Source organism: Cyprinus carpio, chromosome B15, assembly GCF_018340385.1.
Source record: "Cyprinus carpio isolate SPL01 chromosome B15, ASM1834038v1, whole genome shotgun sequence".
Lineage (NCBI taxonomy): Eukaryota > Metazoa > Chordata > Actinopteri > Cypriniformes > Cyprinidae > Cyprinus > Cyprinus carpio.
In genome coordinates this window covers 8,461,839-8,482,040 of record NC_056611.1, presented here as the reverse complement: position 1 = coordinate 8,482,040, position 20,202 = coordinate 8,461,839, and the positions used below count along the sequence as shown (strand labels likewise).

At 36.5% G+C, this 20,202-nt stretch overlaps 1 protein-coding gene across 3 annotated transcripts in view; it reads right to left on the bottom strand.

Annotated features, from left to right (window-relative positions):
• pik3cb (phosphatidylinositol-4,5-bisphosphate 3-kinase, catalytic subunit beta) overlaps window positions 1-20,202 on the bottom strand; it is a 57,769-nt gene that overhangs the window by 30,830 nt on the left and 6,737 nt on the right. For all 3 annotated transcript variants that reach the window (XR_006156532.1, XM_042739106.1, XM_042739107.1), the window contains exons 2-7: window positions 17,102-17,165; window positions 4,939-5,122; window positions 3,918-4,146; window positions 2,620-2,840; window positions 2,337-2,519; window positions 392-559 (exon numbers count right to left, since the gene is read on the bottom strand). Coding sequence is in view for 2 of the 3 variants with exons in the window: in XM_042739106.1 (XP_042595040.1) it covers window positions 392-559; window positions 2,337-2,519; window positions 2,620-2,840; window positions 3,918-4,146; window positions 4,939-5,088 (951 nt within the window). In the remaining variant the exon portion in view is untranslated. The remainder of the gene's footprint in view (window positions 1-391; window positions 560-2,336; window positions 2,520-2,619; window positions 2,841-3,917; window positions 4,147-4,938; window positions 5,123-17,101; window positions 17,166-20,202) is intronic.

Genomic DNA, 20,202 nt, shown 5'->3' with positions numbered 1-20,202 from the left:
TTGCAAACCCATGGTTAATTTGTGGTTACCATGGTTTAACTATAGTATCCATGGCTTTTTTGGTTGTATTTGTAGCAAAACCATGGTTATTTTTCGTAAGGTACTAAAGAGTGCAATCACTGTGACCCTATGGCACTTTAAAAACAATGCTCTGTTTATTTGAGCTGTTAAAATGTCAATTTCTGCCTCAACCAATGGCTTGAGTTTGGGATGGGACTGCCTGTTTATCTGAACGACGGATGACAAGATGCAAGATAAAAGGAGTGTTGTGTTTGATAAACCTGTTTAGAAAAATAATTACTTTTGCATTACTGTTTGGTGCTGCTAGTGGCACAAAACTGAGAGCACCTTTGATTAGCTGAAGTGCTGGAAACACAGAAAGTGTCCTTACCGTTGGGGTCCTCTTCTTTGGGGGCAGTGGTAGAGGAGGGTTTGAAGCTTTCCGCGCAAGCACTGATCCAATTGTGCAGATTTCCTTCTCAAATATTGCCTTCACAACGTCACAGTGAACCAGTGTCAGATGAGGGCTCTCATTGGCCAACAAACAATCCCTAATGTACTACACACAAACACACAGAGATATTAATCTTAGAGTTCTCAAACAGATAAAAAAAATAATAATAATTTTGCCCCTAAAAACGACCATGATGTACCAAGTACCATGATGGTATCATGCATAAAAAAAACCCAGTAACTGTTATATTTTGGTTTACTTTTAGTAAGTTGTAAAATGCAAATTAATGATTTTTAACATCTGTGTGTGTGGGCAACTGTGTGTTTTTATGTGTCTGCATGGTCTGAGTTTATATATGTATTTCCTGGAACAACATCGCACTAATGATCCAAACACACCACAAACGTCCTTAAAGGGGTCATATGATGCGATTTCTATTTTTTCTTTTCTTTAGTGTGTTATGTAGCTACTTGTTCATATATAAGATCTGCAGAGTTACAAAGCTCAAAGTCTCCTACAAAAGGATTTACTCTATCTAAAAGAGAAGGCTGATCCAGACCGGGCTAAAATACCTCATTCAAACACGCCCCCACCAAATATCTACGTCACGATGTGGAAATATTTGTGTAATATTATATTGCGTAATAAATAAGGCGTGGTTTCAGGAACCGCAGTAGTAATGATACAGCCATGTCAGTGAGACGCTGTGTTTCTGTGCAAAAGCAAAAGCACTTTATTTGGCCTTCCGAAAGTAAATGCAATGAAGAATCATTGGTTAAGATTTATTTACAGAACAGAACAGCACAACTCAGATGTTCGAATTTGTGCAACGCATTTTATGGATGACAGTTTTGTGAACATAGGAGATAGCCTACAAGGCTGGCTGTGCAAAGACTATTTCTATAAAAAAAAAAAAAAAAAAAAGGGGGGTCATTTCCCACTTTGCTACGACAATCTGCCGCTTATTCTGAATCAGCTACTGTAAGTATGTTTTCTTAATAGTTTAAGTATTTGCTATTGACTGTTCAAATGCAGAGTTTTGTGCCGTCTAGAGTATAGAGTCTTTTGTGTGTGTGTGTGTGTGTGTGTGTGTGTGTGTGTGTGTGTGCGCGTGAGAGAGAGAGACAGGGTCACATCACAGTGGAGTCAGCTTTCTTAATTGCTGCTTGTGTACGGCAAATACATATGAGCATCATCACTGTGTTTGTCACATGACTCTGTTCCCCTTTCAGGCTTGAACTGATGGTAAAACTAAGGACATTATTTACTGTCTTTACATTTATGTTGAAAGCTGAAGCTAGCAATTATGGAAAGGGGCGTTACATTTCAGACGACTGCTTGCAGTGTTCGGCCAATCACAATGCACTGGGTCAGCTGGCCAATCAGAGCAGCTAGTGCTTGTCGGAAGGAGGGGCTGTGTTTGAGAGAGGCGGGGCATAGACAAACTACAATAATGTACAGTATTTGAAAAATAATGTGTTTTTTGAACATTGAAGCATGTCAACATATTCTGTTACACCAAATACAAAAAATAATGATCTTTAAAATAGCATCATATGACCTCTTTAATGAACTGCTGCCGATCACTCACCTGACTGGTTTTAGGCTCATGATGAAACTAAACTATTGTGTACACAACATTTAGTAAAGCACACTCTCTTTTGTTTGATGTCTGTACATGACTTACCAGTTCGACACATTTCACTAGCGGAATTTTTTTCATTATTTTCTAAAAACAACACTGGTGTTACTGTATATCTCATTCTCAAGAATAATACACTAATGCTGACTGTGGTAATGTGATGCATGAACTATATTTTTGCCATATTAACAACAGTGAACCTTGGAAAATATAGTTTGACATTTCAAGGCTATTTCTTACTTTGCACTGATTAAGAGGATGATCTTCAAGCAGGAACTCAAGTCTGCAACTGACACGCAGCACATAATCACTACGGGTACCAATGTCTTCCTCTGGACCGTGAGTGGTCTGCCATTTCTTGAGAGCCTGGTCCATTAGTTCAGTTACTGTACAATGCAATGACACTTTCAGGCTGGCTGTGTCCTACAGAAAGAAAAATAAATAAGAGGATAAGACTGATAATTAATATCATTGTAAGGACATCTGCAACATACTATAATCATACCAAAATAACACTACACACCTGTGACTGGTCGTAGTGCATGGTAATTTTGATTACGCCCTCATGTTTGTCAATCAAATTCTCCACAGACTCTGTCTCCAGCTGCGTAGAGTAACAGCTCCGGAGCCACTCTCCCCACGACATCAGCTGCATGCGCTGCATCTTCTCTTCGCTGATGCGCTTCATTTTGGAACGAAAGTCTTTTACTTGCTGGTCTTGCAGGGCATCCAACTCATGAAGACCTGTGCAACGTGACAAAGTTATACAAAAATATCAACAACATCCACTGCTGAGAATGTATCTGAATTTTAAAATTATGTGAACTCGTTGTCACAGATAAAATGGTTTTAACACTTATGCATTTGTAATGTTTTACGTAATGGCATTTTCAAAAATGGCATTTTTTTTTGAGTTTTCACTGAAGTGTGTGTGTGTATGTGAAGAACAAGGAGAAATTCACGCAACCATTTTTCTGCAACAAACTAGTTGTGTGAATTAATCAATATAACATGAAAAGTTTGTGGATTTTAAATTTCGTGGAAGAAAAAAAGTTTTTTCCTTTTGCGTTTCACAGAGAAAAGAAAATACAATGGATCTGCGAAACTAAAAGTGAGTAACTGATGCCAATTTTCAATTTTGACAGAACTATTCTTTTAATGAGCATCTGTTTCTGGTGAATGACATCAGTGTGTTTTGTTTACGAAACAGAGCTCTGGGGAAAGGTTCCAAATAGGTTCCTGATAACACACATGATGACATTTAAAGAGCATTAAAAATTCATTTGATCCTCTCTACTAAGAGGCTGCCCATATTATGTGTGTTTGCCTTAAAGTCAGCCAGTGGAGTGTGTGAGCGCATTAGCCTTGCTGGCTGAGCCTGACAATTCATCATAGCCCCATGATCCTTACATTCAAACAAACAATCAGCATCACTCTCAAATTAGCCTATGCTAAATCACACACACTTACTGTTAATTGCTTGGTACCAAAAGTGTATCAAAGATTACATAAACAGACAAACATTAAAAGGTTCATAGATGTGTAAAACACTAAAATAGTCAGAAAAGAAAAGTTAATACAGAGTAATGTGCATTTTAGATATAATATTTCTTGTTGCTTTTCTAAGCTTTTAAACTAAGAATGATTCAATGAGATTCTCATAATACACAAAAAGACAGTCACTTGTCGTCACCCACTGAGGTAACAACTTTAACCTGCAGAAAGGGTCACTGAAAAATCCCAGATAGCCTCATCCAGTCTACAGGATATTAGCTAATATATAGCTCTCATTGTACATGTGATTATGTACATATGTGTCACCTTTCCCAATGAGCACTCCGATCTTAGAGTCTAGAATGCGCTCTGCGCGTCCACAGTTGCGTGTGATCAGTTTGAGGACAGGCAGGAATGGTCGCACATCGCATAGCCGCCTGGTTTCATCCTCCAGCTCCTCATGCACTGCTGCCTGGTTCACACACTCGAACATGTGACCCTCCATCTCCCCCAGCAATGAGAAGAGAGGGTATGTCTGTGCCTCCTTCCATAACAGCTAGATAAACACAAAAGCAAGATGATGAGAGTGAATAATTCAAGTGCCCTTGCATTTTTGTTAGTAATGGTTAAACTAAAACCCTCTGTGAGAAAATATGAGTGGTGCTTGCCTTTGGAAAACTCCACCAGATTGCTAAAGGTGGTTGTCTGCACATTGTTTTGTGGTTGTTAAAATGTTTTAAGCAGTTACTAGAGTGTTGCTATGTGGCTGCTAGGTCACTTCAAGCAAAGCAGGACTTTGCAATTAACTGCATTCATAATAAAACCAATGTATGAAATTACAGTTTAAAACAAATATTTTAGATATGGCTATAAAAGCCCATGTTTCTATTTCATCATTCATTGTGTGAAAATCTTATATCTAATTGCTTACAAAAAAAGCACACTTCTCATCAACATGCCACAAGATTTCATTTATGTTTACAGCACATATGCTGCAGGAATTTACACTGAATATTCCAATGTAAACATGCTTTACTTCACACTGCGGATTGATAAGTTCTCTAGAGTAAACAAATAATAATAATAATAAAAAAAACTACAAACAAACATTTAGGAAATACTTTATTTTGATAGACATTCTGGTTACTGTAAGTAATGCTGCTACTACCTGTCAACTACCAGTCATTAGATTAATACACTAAACAGAGTTAGTCAACATGTAGTTGCAAAGTTATAGTCAACTGAATGTGTAAAGGGGGACCATCAAAATAAAGTGTAACCAGCATTTATTTTATTTGAAGCACAAATGAACAGAGAGCAGATAATCTGCTTGCACTAACACACATACCAATTTGATGTGTTGGATGGTGCTCTCTCGAGGAACCTCCATCTGGATGTATATTCCCGTGGGCAACAGGAAGTCGACCATCACCTGGTCGTCTCCATCCAGCCCTGACTCCGCCCACAAGTCCAGCTGATCTGTCTTGGCGGGAGGCATGGCAGACAGCACGCTGGATCCAAACCATGGGAACCTGAACACAAATATACATTTAATATGTATACATATATATATGTTTAATATGCATACAGCTCAAAAAAGTTAAGGGGACAGCAAGTCAATTAAACTTCAGGGAAATCAATCTGTCCTATTAAAAAGTGATTTGTTTTGGTACAAATGACAGTTACAACAGGTGCACTAGAGAAGTAACAGAAAGACAAAAAAGGGTTTTGCAGGTTGTTTTGCTGTTCTCATCATCAAGCACACATGTTTGAACTTCCATATTTGAAGTGTTCTATGTATGTGCATTGGTCAATGTTCATATGTGAATAAAAGCCTAAATTAATTCTCTTAATCATATAAAGCAACTTTGTCCTTTTGGAAGACAAAGAACACATGCTTAAATCATAAGGATTACCTTTAATGAGAGATGAGAATAAATACATATTTATGTTCCGAAGATGAACATAATTCTTCTGGGTTATAACAGCATATAGGTGAATAAATGACAGAATTTTCTTTTTCTTTTTTGCATGAGCTACACCTTTCATAAAGAAAAAAGAAAAGAAAAAGAAAAACACCTTTAAAAAAGAAAATAAAAGAAAAAGAAAAACACTACACTATGCAATAGCTTCAATTCAAAAATATCACTTTTGTGTGTCCATTAGGTAGTGCACACATTCCTTTTCTAAATAACTTGGGCTTAACCTGCTATTTTCAGAGTCAGTATTTTCCCTGAAGTGTGCAACGAGTCACTGAAACACAGGATGCTTATTATCTCTCTGCTCTCACCTTACTAACAAACTCAATACATCATATGTATGACATCATCAAACAGAGACCAGACATGTGCAGAGACTCGCTGTCACACAATGTCAAACTTTGAGGACAGAGGTGGGGGATGTGGTTTGACAGCACACTTCCACACAGCAAGAAATGACAAGTTAGACAAAGACATACCCACATTAGAGGACAGAGGATGTGGTTTTTCATTTTGTGAACACAGATTGCCACACACACAAGCAAACTATTGTTTATTTAGATATGCACAAACAGGAAAGAGTTAATTGCTGTGTCAATGCAGCTGTAAGTGCACTTTGTCTGCTTTTAGACAGGCCACAGTGCACCACATCCATTATAGCTCATATCAAGAGTTTCAGATAACTATGCTGTGAAGTGCTTCAGGAAGCCCAACCTCCAAGTCCACCACAGCTCAAAAGCACTGACGTTCTCAGACCTCTGACCTCTCCCTGCTAACGGCACCATTTGTTTAGAGCTACTGTGTACTGAGGTTTTACAATATGTTGGTCCTTAAGAGAGCACTTTGTGAACTAGTGCTCTGATCGACTGTGATCTAGTTATCAGAAAGCTTTTCACCGTTTTTAAAAAGACAGTGATCAAGCAGGAGAATGTCAACTACAGAAGGACTAAACATTTCATGTGTTTTGCAGCTTTGCATGAAAATGCCTTTTCCTAAAGTGTGTTTTTTCCTCTCTCCATACTTTCTATATTTTGGTGGGTCTTGAAGTACACTATATCTGTTTAAGTGGGTCCTGGAATGAAAGTTTGGAAACCCATGATATATGGTACCAATAAGGTATGTACCAAAGTTCAGTAGTTAAGATTATAGGGTTTGTTCAAATTATGTTCAAAGTATGAGCGGTATTAATAGCAAATTTACATTCTTTAAAAAAGGTTCTTTTATTGGAATCTTTGGTTCCACAAAGAACCTTTAACATCAATGGAAACTTTCCACTGCAATACAGGTTCTTCATAGAGAAAAAAAAAGAAAAATAATTAAAGGGGTCATATGATGCTGCTGCTAAAAAGAACATTATTTTGTGTATTTGGTGTAATGAAAAGCCTAGAGAGAGCGGAGTCCGGCTTGAGTGAGCAGAGGCAGGCGGCTTGAGAACGGCACGGCCAGCGGAATCTAGGAAGGAGCATCCGTTGGGCTTGCGGCAACCACATGTGACAACCCTGGGCTGGACTCCGCTTCGTCCACGGTGAAACCCGATCCGGCGATACACAGTGGAAAGTTGATGCATTTCCTCAGTGACCAGCACGGATCAGCTCCAGGCATGACGAAGCAGATATTGTCATCTTTTGGAAGGCCAAACAAAGTAGTTTTGCTTTTTTACAGTAAAACACACAGCGTCTATACAACAAGGCGGTGGCAACAACAATACTACAATGAGATTAAAAGGTACGCCTTATTTCTTTGTGTGAACATCTGGGCGACGATATGCAAATCTTCCCACATAGTGACGTAGAGACGTGTGGGCGTCATAGAACGAGCAGTTTTTGGGGGGTGTGGACCAGTCTGAACTTTTATGCAGAATATCTCTTTGGATTTGAGACTTTAGTCTTTGCAACTTTACAGATCTTCTTTATGCACCAAGAGCTTGTAACACTCCAAAGAGAAAGGAAAAATTTTAATCGCATCATATGACCCCTTTAAGAACTGTTTACTGAAGGTTCTTTGAGAGAGAGAGAATAAAGCATTTGGTGAAAGGTGTGTGACCTTTATGTAGGTTACATACAAAAAATATGCACTAACTGGGCAGGTAAGAACAGAATACTTTTCATAAGACATGGCTGCAGTCTCAGCCCAAACTTACTTAATATTTATATTATTGAATTAGCAGAGCTGCTAGACAATCTGAAAATCCAGGACTGTAATTGTATGACACAAGTATAATATTTACTTTATTCAGAGATTATCTGCTGTTTTCAATAGTCCTAAAACAATATCCTAAAGCAATACTGTCAAGAATGGGCTCTATAAATCAAATCTGATCAGGATAAAAGACATAAACCTACTTTAATTTGCCAATAAGGATTCTACTTGTAAAACCTCACAGAGCACTGTATGCCATTCAAATAAAAGTCTTTTCCAAATCAGAATTTTATCCACGAAAGCACTAATTGGAAGGGAGGTGTCGGGTCTATTTAGTAATTATTACAGCCATAATGAATTCTATTGAAGGTCTCCACACAGAGTTCTGGATAAGAATTCCTCATGTGTGTAGGCGGACATAGTCTGTCTGCCTTTAAATTTAATTTAAACAATTAAAAAAAGGCTTTAAAATTCTGGATATAATTAAATTGTAGGTGTGAAGATGCCCTACAATATAAAGACCTTAAATCATAACTGTACTAAATCTACAGAAATATCCTCTTTGCAGCACCACAGCCCACAAACAACACTCCCAATATTAATGCATCACATTACATTGCAGGAAATTATGAATTTACAGAGAAATATTTATCCTGCTGCACATAGAACAATGGAGAAAACAAATGAAAACCCAAAGGCAAATTAAATCGGAATCTAAACAATAACCACAGCCTATATATCTCTTATCAGAACAAGACAGAACATTTAGAGGGCACAAAGTTCAGAATCAGTGACCACCAACTGGCCACAGGAAGACTTAAAAGGACATGACTACTGAAAATAGGATTTGCAATCACTGCACACCAGGGCAGGTCCAGATAGAGGTGCACTTCCTCATTCACTGCTAAAAATATTCCTTTTTAAGAAACTAAACTCTACAGAAGAATATAACTATTTATCTCGGGAGTTCCTTTCATTGAATGAAAAAAATAATTTTTTTAACATTTTAAGGGGTCACTTCCTCCCTAGTGTCACTGCATTTACACAGCTGCCACAATCTAAGAGACACTGAATGAATACATCAAGTATAAACCTCCCAAGCATAAGATTATACTTCTTTGCATATGCACAGAACATATGAGCTCTTATTCTTTTTGGTTATTTGTTTATTAATCAATTTTGCCCCAATTTTAAGGTTTTGCCACTGATTAATCTCGCCACTGATTAATCAAACAAGACAGGAAGATCTCTCCCTATTATACTCAGACACACCATTATGCTTGTGCCCTCTCTCTTTCTCTCTCAAAAGTACCATGACTAATGGAAGACCTTATGACCCAGCCACACGCAAATGCTAAAAAAATACTGCAGCAGTGACTGAGTTAACCCTCCACTCCCACCCCCAGTCCCCACACATATTCAAACAACCCACAAATCTTAAAAACACTGATGATTGGCACATAAAGCAGATTAAAGCTACAGTATAAGCACAACAAAGACTGAGGGACCAAATGTGCAGCAAACACATTCAAAATGCCTTGACTCATCAGAGACAAGTGCAGCACTAAATCCAGAGAGTTTCCGGAGAGTGATGCCATAACTATGGTCACTGTTCCGCTGATTAAACCTATTTGGATGGAATGAAAAGCCCATAATCCTCTGATTCTTTACTAAAGAAATGTCAAATTAATTGTTTATCTGTAGAGTCAACATTTGTAGATGTGAGGTAATTTTGGGAAAACTTGGTGAGTGGCTTTTATGAATCTTGTTTTTTTTTTTTTTTATGATCATATCTGTTCTAATCTCATGCTTTTAAGGAATCAAAGCAACATGAAAAACATAACATTTTATTATAGTACTTTTTAATCTTGAACGTATTTTCCAAGACTTGTAGTCTTCTTATTTAAAAGTAGACCTAGATACATTGTTTTATCATTTAGAATTCCTGCTTTTTGTTAAATGTTTTGCTTAATACATGTAGTGACATTTTGTCCTATCCAGCCCTCAACAATACAGTTATGCTACAAACTGCAGAGGTAACAGTCACTGTATCAACTGATTTAATACCACTTTGTAACTTTTGTGTTCATTTTAGTGAAAATGAAGTATGGTGAAGGCACCGCATACACAATGCTGGAATCTTGTGTCAGATACAATTTGGTAGAAAAGGATAGTTAAAGAGGGAGAAAGCCTGAAAAAGAAAGGCAGATGTGGATGGGGGGTGGGGAGGTCATTAAGCTGTAAAAATTCTCAGCAAGAGATTGGATTTAAAGCCCCCCTCCCTGGCACTAATCTGATAGTTGTTTGACTCCCATTATGGCATTAGTTCAATAAATTGTGATGTCATTTAGTGATCTTTATTATTATCTGAATCAAGGACACCAGGCAGGCATTTAAAAAAGGAAACATCTATTTAGATCATAATTTAAATAAATTTGAAAAAGTTTATAAACCAATTAATACTGTACACCTTTTTACCAGTATATTTGGTTCCTCTCATGCACATTAAGCAAGTAAACTCAGTGCAGTCACAAGCAGCATTCAAATCAATAATGTCTAAAATAATGTAGGGTTAAATATCAGACTAAGAAACTAGGATTAGTTCACAATTTTTTGGTTTGTTTTAATGATATGCTGGGGGAAAAAAGGGAATGTTGAATATCTAGGGAATGAACCAAGGAATTTAGGGTATATAAAAATATGTCAAATACCAACATTCTGTGCTTTGGCCACTAATAAAAGGGGAAAAAAAATCTCACAGAAAACAAAAAAATTTCCAGCACTCTGTGCATGAATCTATTATCATCCTGACAAAAATAGGGTTTTCAGCCTGTCTAAAACACATGCTTTCAGACACCACCGCCAAACCATGAATGAATTAGTAACACTGTTCAGCTAGAACTTTCACATAAGTTTCACTCTTATAAATGACTGTTTTTCAAAATGTCAAGAGAAGGAAATCAAGCAAAAATATCAGTTATGTGACACTTCCTCTATTTCAGACACAGTCTGATGGTAAAGCAATATAAAACCTCCCCATGTTGTCATGTTGTGAAAATGAATCGCTTCTTTGAGAGAGAGAATACACTTGTATTAGTTTCTTTACCCAGAGAGGAACAAAAGACCTCTGTACTAAAAAAAGCTTGGCGGGTACACCCCCCCCACACAGTGGTGGGTTCAGCAGAGGTCACAGAAAGACTTGTTGTCACACATTCACAATAAATAAATAAATAAATAATCATATACATATATATATATACACACACACACACACACACACACACACACACACACACACACACACACACACACACACACACACACACACACACATGAACCATAGGCTCTTTCTCGCACTCTCATAGGCAAATGGGAAAACCACATGCAAATTTTAATATCTGATTCTACGAAGCAGACACTGCTAAAAATACCACTTTGACAAAACATTATCTCTTTATTAATTTATTCCACAGTCAAAAAAATAAATAAACCACAAACACATGCATACAAATATATCTACACACACTGTTGCCAAGGAGTCAAGACTCAAGGACAAGGGGACTGTCATCACTATGGTATAGCATAATTATATGAGCTATACATTATAAAACTAGTCACTACAAATTAAACAAACAAACAAACAAAAAAAAGTTTTAAAAGCTTGAAGTTGTTAATGTTTTATACAGCATATCACAAGCTAGACAGATGTTACACTGTGGTTACTATATATTGCCAGGGTGTTTAGTTTGCTGTTAGGTATTGCTGGCATATTTTGATTTGTTTCAATTTGTTAAACCACATCCTATGTAAGTGCTAATACCTACATAAGACTAAATAGCATTTTTCCTCAAGCAAACGGGAGCTACAACATATTTAACACAATACAATTTAACTGCAAATTAAACTGCTGTAAATAATCTATAAACATAATAATTTGACAGCTTTGGACAATAAACACTGGACAAACATTTATTTTGCTTAAGCAGTTTAGTACAGACAAAAGATTACAGTGAATAATCTACTTATAACCAAACCTGTTGCTTATAATAAATCCACACAACCTTTGTTAAAACTGCAGCTTTTTGAGATGTAAAATATGAATTCAAGTAAAATCATGTCAGATTTTTTTCCACCTTTAATGTAATATTAAACCAACAAAATTCATGTAACAAACAAAGACATTTTTAGGGCTGCCCCTAATAGTCGACTGACCTTTAGTAGTCAACCAGAAAAGACTATGGCTACGTGCCAGTAGTTGGTGCTGTCACCTTGTTAGTAAACAGTACTGTACCTGTAGGGAAGTGACGATTATATGAAGAGTTTGGTTCCAAAATGCAATAAATCCATTTGGATTAATTTGAGTAAAAATGTGTGAAAAAGAAAAAAAAGAAGGTGGCAAGATAAAAACCACTATTTTCTGTTTCAAACTTTCACATAGTATCTTTAGGTTATAATAACATTAAAAATTCAAATCCAGGTTTTGATTTTCAAAGATTTATTATAAAATGTTATTATTTTTTTTTTTAGGTTATAAATTAATCCATGATACTTTTTTTTTCTCAAAATGCAATAAATCCATTGAATCAATATGAAAGTTATTTTTCATATTGAAACTGATGAAAATACACAACATAGCAAGTTGATCCACACATGACAGCCTCTGAACTTGATCTTATATACAGGTACTGGACTAAAAATACATTCATCAGTCATCGCTTCCAACATGAATTCAACTGGTCATCTTGTTAATGCTATAAATTAATTACAGCAATAAAATAAAATTTCATCATGAACAAGAACATGAACAATATCACATTAGACCACAGAAATTCCAAAATGACATTTCCCTTATATTCAGCTTCCAAAATGCATTCATCTTTCCCATGTTAAATTCATTTTGTTGACCAGTGCTATGTACTGTATTAACAAAAACATAAGTGGCATTAATAAAAAAACTAACACTGACAAGCTAGGCAATATCGCGTTCATAATCGAATGCGATTCATCTAATGAATGCGATATAGCGTAGCTTGTCAGTGATCTACGGCTCTGTGTATTAAATGCATCTGAATAATTTCCATCCGAAAGTATGTGATGGAGATTTACTGGTTCTATTAATCACAGAACCGGCTTTACTGATGAGATGCGCATGACAATCACATGCGATTTATCGTGCAGCCCTTGTTTGTTGATCACAAAGTATAAAGTAGGTGAGGAAAACTAGGATGCTGGGTGTATTCAAAGCGCCACCATTACTGTCTAGAGTGCGTGGAATGGTGCGCTGTGATTGATTGAGAGGATAACGCATTCTGCAAAAAAGAGAGACTGGCGTTTGTCGCGGTTTGAAAAAAAAGGGAGAAAACATGACCTAATATCTCTGTGAATATCGCATTTTGCTTAAAATTAAAAAAAGACTTTTCAATACCGACCAGATACAATACTGATTTTGGCGGAAACTTTTTTTTTTTAATGGCGATTCCCGTATTGGGTAATTACAAGAAAATGATAACGGTGGAGTTTTTAAAAACTTGCACTTTAAAACCTGTTTTCAAAAATATGTTTTAAGTCCCCAAAACACCGCTGTCGTGAAAACGAAGTAAAAACGCATAAAAAGTTATCTGTTTTTGTCTGAAAACGCTGTTGTGTAAATGGGCCACTAAGTCGATCAAAATTTCATTAGTCACTTAACAAAAATTCACAGGAAGTGGCGAAGTCACCCAGTCCGTGATGAACAGATCATTAACAACTGGTCTATGTGGTACATCGGTCAGGACAATGTTTATTTCGATCATTGACCTCAAATGTGGCTTATAGCAGCAACATTACATAGGCGCTCGTTTTAATGTTAACATAGAAAAATGTGTGCTATTGGCAGTGGGATCATTTGTATTTAACTTAAAATATTCTGTCATTTTTGGTCACACAGCTAAGAGTAATACATCTTTCGAATCTGTGAAAGGTCTGCTTTTATTTGTGTGCACTCAAAATAACAACAAAAATTTTGTGAAAAATTAACTCAAAAAGCTTTCTGCCTCTTGGGTCTCTTGACCTTTAAAAATACTGAAATTTTGTTAGCCTCACAAACTAACAAATATATATATATAGAAAATGTCTACTTTTAAATGAACCAATTCAAATGGAAAATAAATATGTTAAGGCAGTCTTCTGTTTTTTTTTTTTCCTGACACATTCATAATCATTACTTCTGCTGACACACTGTGGCAAGCTTTATGCATCCGCTTGAGTGCTGATAGGCTAAAGGCAATTAAAGGCTCATTATTATGAATTATATGGATAATTAATATATAAATGCGATTAGTCGACTAATTGCTAAAAATGAAAATCTTTAGTCCGGTGCAGTCATAGAAATTTTGATGGATGAATTATGTTTCCATACATGTTCTTTTATAATAGGCAGTCCCTCCAGAAAAACGAGATTATGCGATCGCCTGATTTCATGCATAATCAGCCAAAGGCCGCATATTTATGCAGGGGTCGCATTTTTCCAAATACGCCGCACTTTCGCCGCATAAATTGCCAATTTCAGCAAGCAAAATATGCGGGGCTAGCATGATTTCATAATCCCTGTATTTTCGTTGCAAAAAAGTCACATATATCTTAGCAGAAAGTTGAAAAATGTTGCGTTTACTTCACACAAGTAAAGCGCCATTATTTTCCCCCATTGCCATGGGAACCTTATGAAGTGACGTAATTCCACAACGTGAACATCATCTGCAAACCCCGCGGTGAAACCATGATGTAAATAATTTACGTTTAATTAATAATTAATAATTGAATTAATAATTTTAATTTAAAATAATTTACGTTGCAGTAAGAGATTGCACTTTGTGCATTGGAAGCACTTCTTTTAACAAAAGATGTCTGTTTTGTACAGCAACCTCTGTAAAACAGGAAGCACACATTTTATTTTTTTTTATATTTTTTTTTTTATTTTTTTTTTGAGGTTTTTGTGTATTTTTTTTTTGTAGATATAGAGATTTTTTTTGTCTATGTTTTTTGTGTTTTTGAGCCATGTGTTAATTAAGGTCTGAAATAAAACAATGAGAACTTAAATATTCTGTGATTTAGTATGCTTGCTTATCATAGGAAGTAATAAGAAATGACTCTTTACATTAAGGTAGTAGCCTAGGGAATCACATTTTTTTTTCTCTTGTTCATCAAACCGCAATTTTTGCAAGTTCTCGCAATTTCATCGCATAAAATTGCAAAAATATCCCGCATATTCCATCGCATTTTTTAAGAAAACATGCCGCAAAATCAAGGATTTTTGCCCCAACAATCACAAAAAAAATCCGCATTTTTCTGGAGGGACTGAATAGGGTATGGTTTGGAACCAATTAAGATCTCCGGTCTAGACATGTGCCAGTATTCGGTAATGCGATATATCACGATAATGAATATGCATGATATTGTTATGGTGGGCACTTCAAAATACCGGGAATAATTATTTATTACAAATTATTCCGAATTTTTAATATATTTTAAGAATACTTTCCACTGGTCACAATCCACAACCGTTGTATGCTGCGTCAAAGACGCATGTGCGCTTTCATGTAAACAAGCATGGATGAGAAGCACATGGTGGAGTGCTGGATGAAACTGCACTTCCACTCTCTAACAGCAGATGGCGCTGGACAGCATAAATGCAGCCATTACACTGGAAAAATAAACAGCTGCTACTTTCTGTTTCTGAAATGTGTTTAAATTATTTAAATTAGTCATTCTGATTTGTGTATTCACTATGGTGTTCGTCACAGCGCCAAATACATAAATATTTAGACTTTATAGAAAAAAACAGCATATGCTGGTTTGGTAGGTTTTGAATCTGGTTTGCTGGTTTAAGCTGGTCATGTGCTGGTCCAACCATCTTTAGGACTAGCACACGACCAGCTAAGGACCAACTTAAACCAGCTAAGGACCAGCTTAAACCAGCTCAAACCAGCATCCCAGCTTCAAAACCTACCTAACCAGCATATGCTGTTTTTTTCAACAGGGAGGCTATTTACACCCCCCCCCCCCCCCCTTTTTATTTTATAAATCTGGACTACAACATGTCCTAGATAAGTGTTTTGATTCTTTCTTACTCAGTCACACTTTACATTAGGGCTTCATTAGTTAACATGACCTTCCAATTAAAAATTCTTCTAAACATTCATTTATCTTAGGTAATTCCAATAGTTAACAACACATTGTTAAAATCAAAAGTTGCAACTGTGTTATTTAATGAGCTAACATGAACTAAGACTTGTATTTAACAAAGATTAATAACTTCTATAGCAAAGGCAGCTATTGTTCATTGTGAATGTTAATGCATTTACTAAGGTTTACTAATGAGTCTTATTGTAAAGTGATACCTATTGGTCTTTATAATTATTTTGTACTTTAATCTGTGTAAAATGTTTAACTTTATAATTTTTTTTGTTGTTGTTTATTGCTTAATTGTATTTAAATGTTCAGTTATTTTTGTTATAAGAAAAAAGTTATTAAACTTGTTATGCTGTATTATGACAACACTTTTTTGCAACTAAATTTCAATATTGTGATAATACCGTAACAATAAAGTTTTGATACCGGCATATCCCTACACCGGTCATCATTTAAGTGGTGCCAATTATAACTAAAATTAGATGCTTCTATAGGATTTTCTATCAACTTCTTGGTTGCATATTATTTCTGAAGAAAGGGCCTGCAAAGAGCTTACAAAAGATGTGTGGGATTGTGGAGAGGAATCAATCAGGAGAAGGGTACAAAAGTATTTCCAAAACATTTGACATGCTATGGAATACCATTAAGCCCATCAACAACAAGTGGAATGGGATAACAGGACATTTCAATAACCTTCCAAAGAACAGGGCACCTGTCAAAAACATCTAAGCCCACCTACATTTTGCTAAAACCATGTGGAAATTTTTTTATGGCCTGATGAAACTAAATTGTATTTTTGGGCCACAATTTTCAAAGCTATGGCACAAAAACAAGTTGGTCATTAGCCAAACCAAATCATATCCAAATTGAAGCAAGGTGGTGCAAGCATTATGCTATAGAGAAGCAAGATAAAAGGAATCATGGATAGTGGCAAAAACAGACTATTTTGGATCAAAACCTGCAGACATGAAAAATCTGAGGATGAATCTCCTCCAAGGGAATAGCTAATGTGGAACTGGGAGAACTTGCACCTCATAATCTGTCCTACTCCCACTAAGAACCACACAAGTCAGTAATGCCCAGCGTGCACAAGCACCAAAGTGCCCTTAACGTTTTTTCCACCTGTTCCAACTGCTTACAGTGGACTCTTTGTATTCTAGTCTGTCAGTGCACACACACACACACACACACACACACACACACACACACACACACACACACACTCACCTGCTGTCTCTACAGTCTCTTATTTCTCAGCCAGCTCCATGATGGGATGAAGAGGATGCTGCATCTAACAGAAAGACACAGAGAGGATTCAGATGAGAATATCTGAGATGAATGGAGTCAGAACTGAAAGACAGTGAGTGTCAGAGCTAATAGTTTATAGTATATTATTACACGGCTCTGTGGAATACTTGATTCTGGTCAGTCGCGACATTCTGAGGTATGTTATCCCTCGATAACAACCAGTAAAAGCTAATAACACAGGCTCATCCGGGTAACAGCAGTCGCCGCTGTACTCTTGCTTGAACTATTTTTTTCTTGGTTGAAGCTTTGCGTTTGTTTAGCTAATAAAATATTAAAACTTGATTCAAAATGGTGTACAATTGTTTAATTACGTCATCCTGGTATCGTGGACTTGCTCTCGTTTCATACAAATGCAGCTGCTGCCATTTTGCTACGACTGTTTTATATGCTGTAATGGATTATAAGAGAACTAACAAACTGGTAAGGTTTAAAAACATTTTCGTCTTAATTCTTTTATTGCCTTAATTATTTTGTGGTGAAATGTTGTGTAATACGTGGTTTGCCTGCACCCTTTCCCTTAAATGTCTGTTTAGTTTGAATTTGCCGCTTGCTCACAACTGCTGTCTTCACGGAAGCTTTGCGTTCAAATATTTCAACTCAAATCAATATTTTGCATCTAATTATTTACTTATGTGGCAAGTAGCTGTGTAATAAGCGGGATAATGTACATCCAGCCGGTTGTTCTCGCAGAATAAACCCCTTCAGGTTGATGCAAGACCCCTCCGCTTTGCGTCGGTGTCCTGATCACCCTGTTGGGGTTTATTCTGCGAGAACAACCGGCTGGAGGAACATTAACCCTTACGTATCACCCCTGGTTATTCTGGATAGTTTGACTGTATTAATCTTTGCCAACAAAAAAAAAAAAAAACAGGTTTACTAACACACTCAGCACTTTATTTGTTCAACTGCTCATCAACGCAAATATCTAATCCGCCATTTACTATACATTTAGGCAAAGACATGATCAAAACAATTTGCTGAAGTACAAACCAAGCATGAGAAGAAAGGTGATTTAAGAGACTCTAAATGTGGTATGGTTGTTGGTGTCAGATGGGTTGGTTTAAGCATTTCATAAACTGCTGATCTACTGGGATTTTCATCTATAACCATCTCTGGGGTTTATAGAGAATGGTAAAAAGAAAAAAGAAAGAAAAAATCCAGTGAGTGGCAGTTCTGTTGGCGAAAACGCTTTGTTGTTAAATTTCATTTTCAAAGGAAATGTCCCGGAAAAAAAAAACAGAAAAGTCCTATATGTTTGTGCTAACATTTTACACTGGACTGCCTCACAAACGAGGGTCAGTTCAGCACTGGAGATGAGCAAAGATTGCTTCTGAAAGAGGGATCGATTCAAAGCTTTGTGCGCAAACGTCCAGACAAAGTAACAATCATGCCATATTTTGTTTTCCAAAAGAGCTTCTTGGCTCTCTGTAAGGCTAATGTAGCTAAAGCTACCATTGTCTTTGCCTGTTTTCACTGATGCTGCCTACAGTGCTACCAGAATGATCGTGAATAGGAATGTGGTAGTTAAAAATTGCAATTGGAAGCAATGTGTGGTCAGTCACACAGTCACCACCAGTTAAACCATAACACCTGTATGACACCTGTGAGCATGAGCTCTTGAAGCTCCGCACTCTTCTGAGAAGGGAGGCGGGAGCACCAGCTCATTTTCATTTAAAGGGGACAAACACAAAAAAACTAAAAGTGGCAATTTCAACAAGCTATAAAAAATTATCTGTGGGGTATTTTGAGATAAAACTTCACATACACACTCTGGGGACATCAGAGAACAATTTAAAATATTGTATCAGTGCATTCTATGGCACCTTTAAATCAAGATGCATTTGCTTGAGAAGAAAATTTGTCTTGTTTTCTGAAAAATGTATCAATTCTGTTCGTTTTTGCTTAAAACAAGAAAAAATATCTGCCAATGGGTTAAGAAAAATATTCTTAATACGAAGGATTATTTTTATTACCCCATTGGCAATTACTTTTTTTTTTGAAAATCACTTTTTGCTGTGCTTTTCTGCTAGTACATCAAATTATAATGTTAGAAATTGGCCTAAGCAATACGAGCATTTTAGCAGTGGTAAAGATGTGCAGTATTGTTTATATAGGTTGTATTTAGTCTTAAAGACTCCATTTGAAATGCTCAGTTATTGACATTTCACATGAATTATAACCCTTCATCATGAAAACATGCCTTTAAGTACATTCACTAAGGTAACTGGAAACCAGTGCTCTGCATTCAACCCATCCAAGTGCACACACACAGCACTGAACACACACTCAGCGTGAACACACACCCGGAGCAGTGGGCAGCCATATTGCTGCAGGGCCTGGGGAGCAGTTAGGGGTTCGGTGCCTTGCTCAAGGGTCTCACCTCAGTCATGGTATTGAGGGTGGAAGAGAGCGCAGGTTATTCACTCCACTTAACCTACGACCTTTGGGTTACAAGTCAGAATCTCTATCCATTAGGCCAAGACTGCCTTTAAAGTCAATGTTTTACATAGTTTGCCTGAAAACACATGGTTATTCTCTGAATTTTGTGTTGCATTCACAAACAGTGTTTAACTAAGGATATCATAAGTAGGTTTTTTAAGCATGTTCTCAAGTTTGCAATTCCATTTTTTATTATAAAACTAGTATTCTTTGATGTATTTTAAGTGCTTCAAAGTACTATGGTTCCTTGTTATTGTCATTGTTTGAAATACCATGAAAATACAGTGATATTTTAATACAGCAATCTCTTACAATCTCTTCATAGTATATAAAACAACACACAGTATAACTATATCTAACCCCCACTGCACAATAGCACCAGCATAGTACTTTTTGTAGCTAGAGAAGTGGATCTCAAATGCTGGTCCAGAAAGGCTTGGTCTGTTTTTAGTGGGGGGAAATGGTTAGTCTCTCTTGCTTTCTCTATGAAAAGCGAGCACACAGAGAGGTTTTTTTTTTTATCTTTGTAAAATGAGGACTATTGTTTTTACACAGCTAGCTACAACCTAACCCTTACCCAC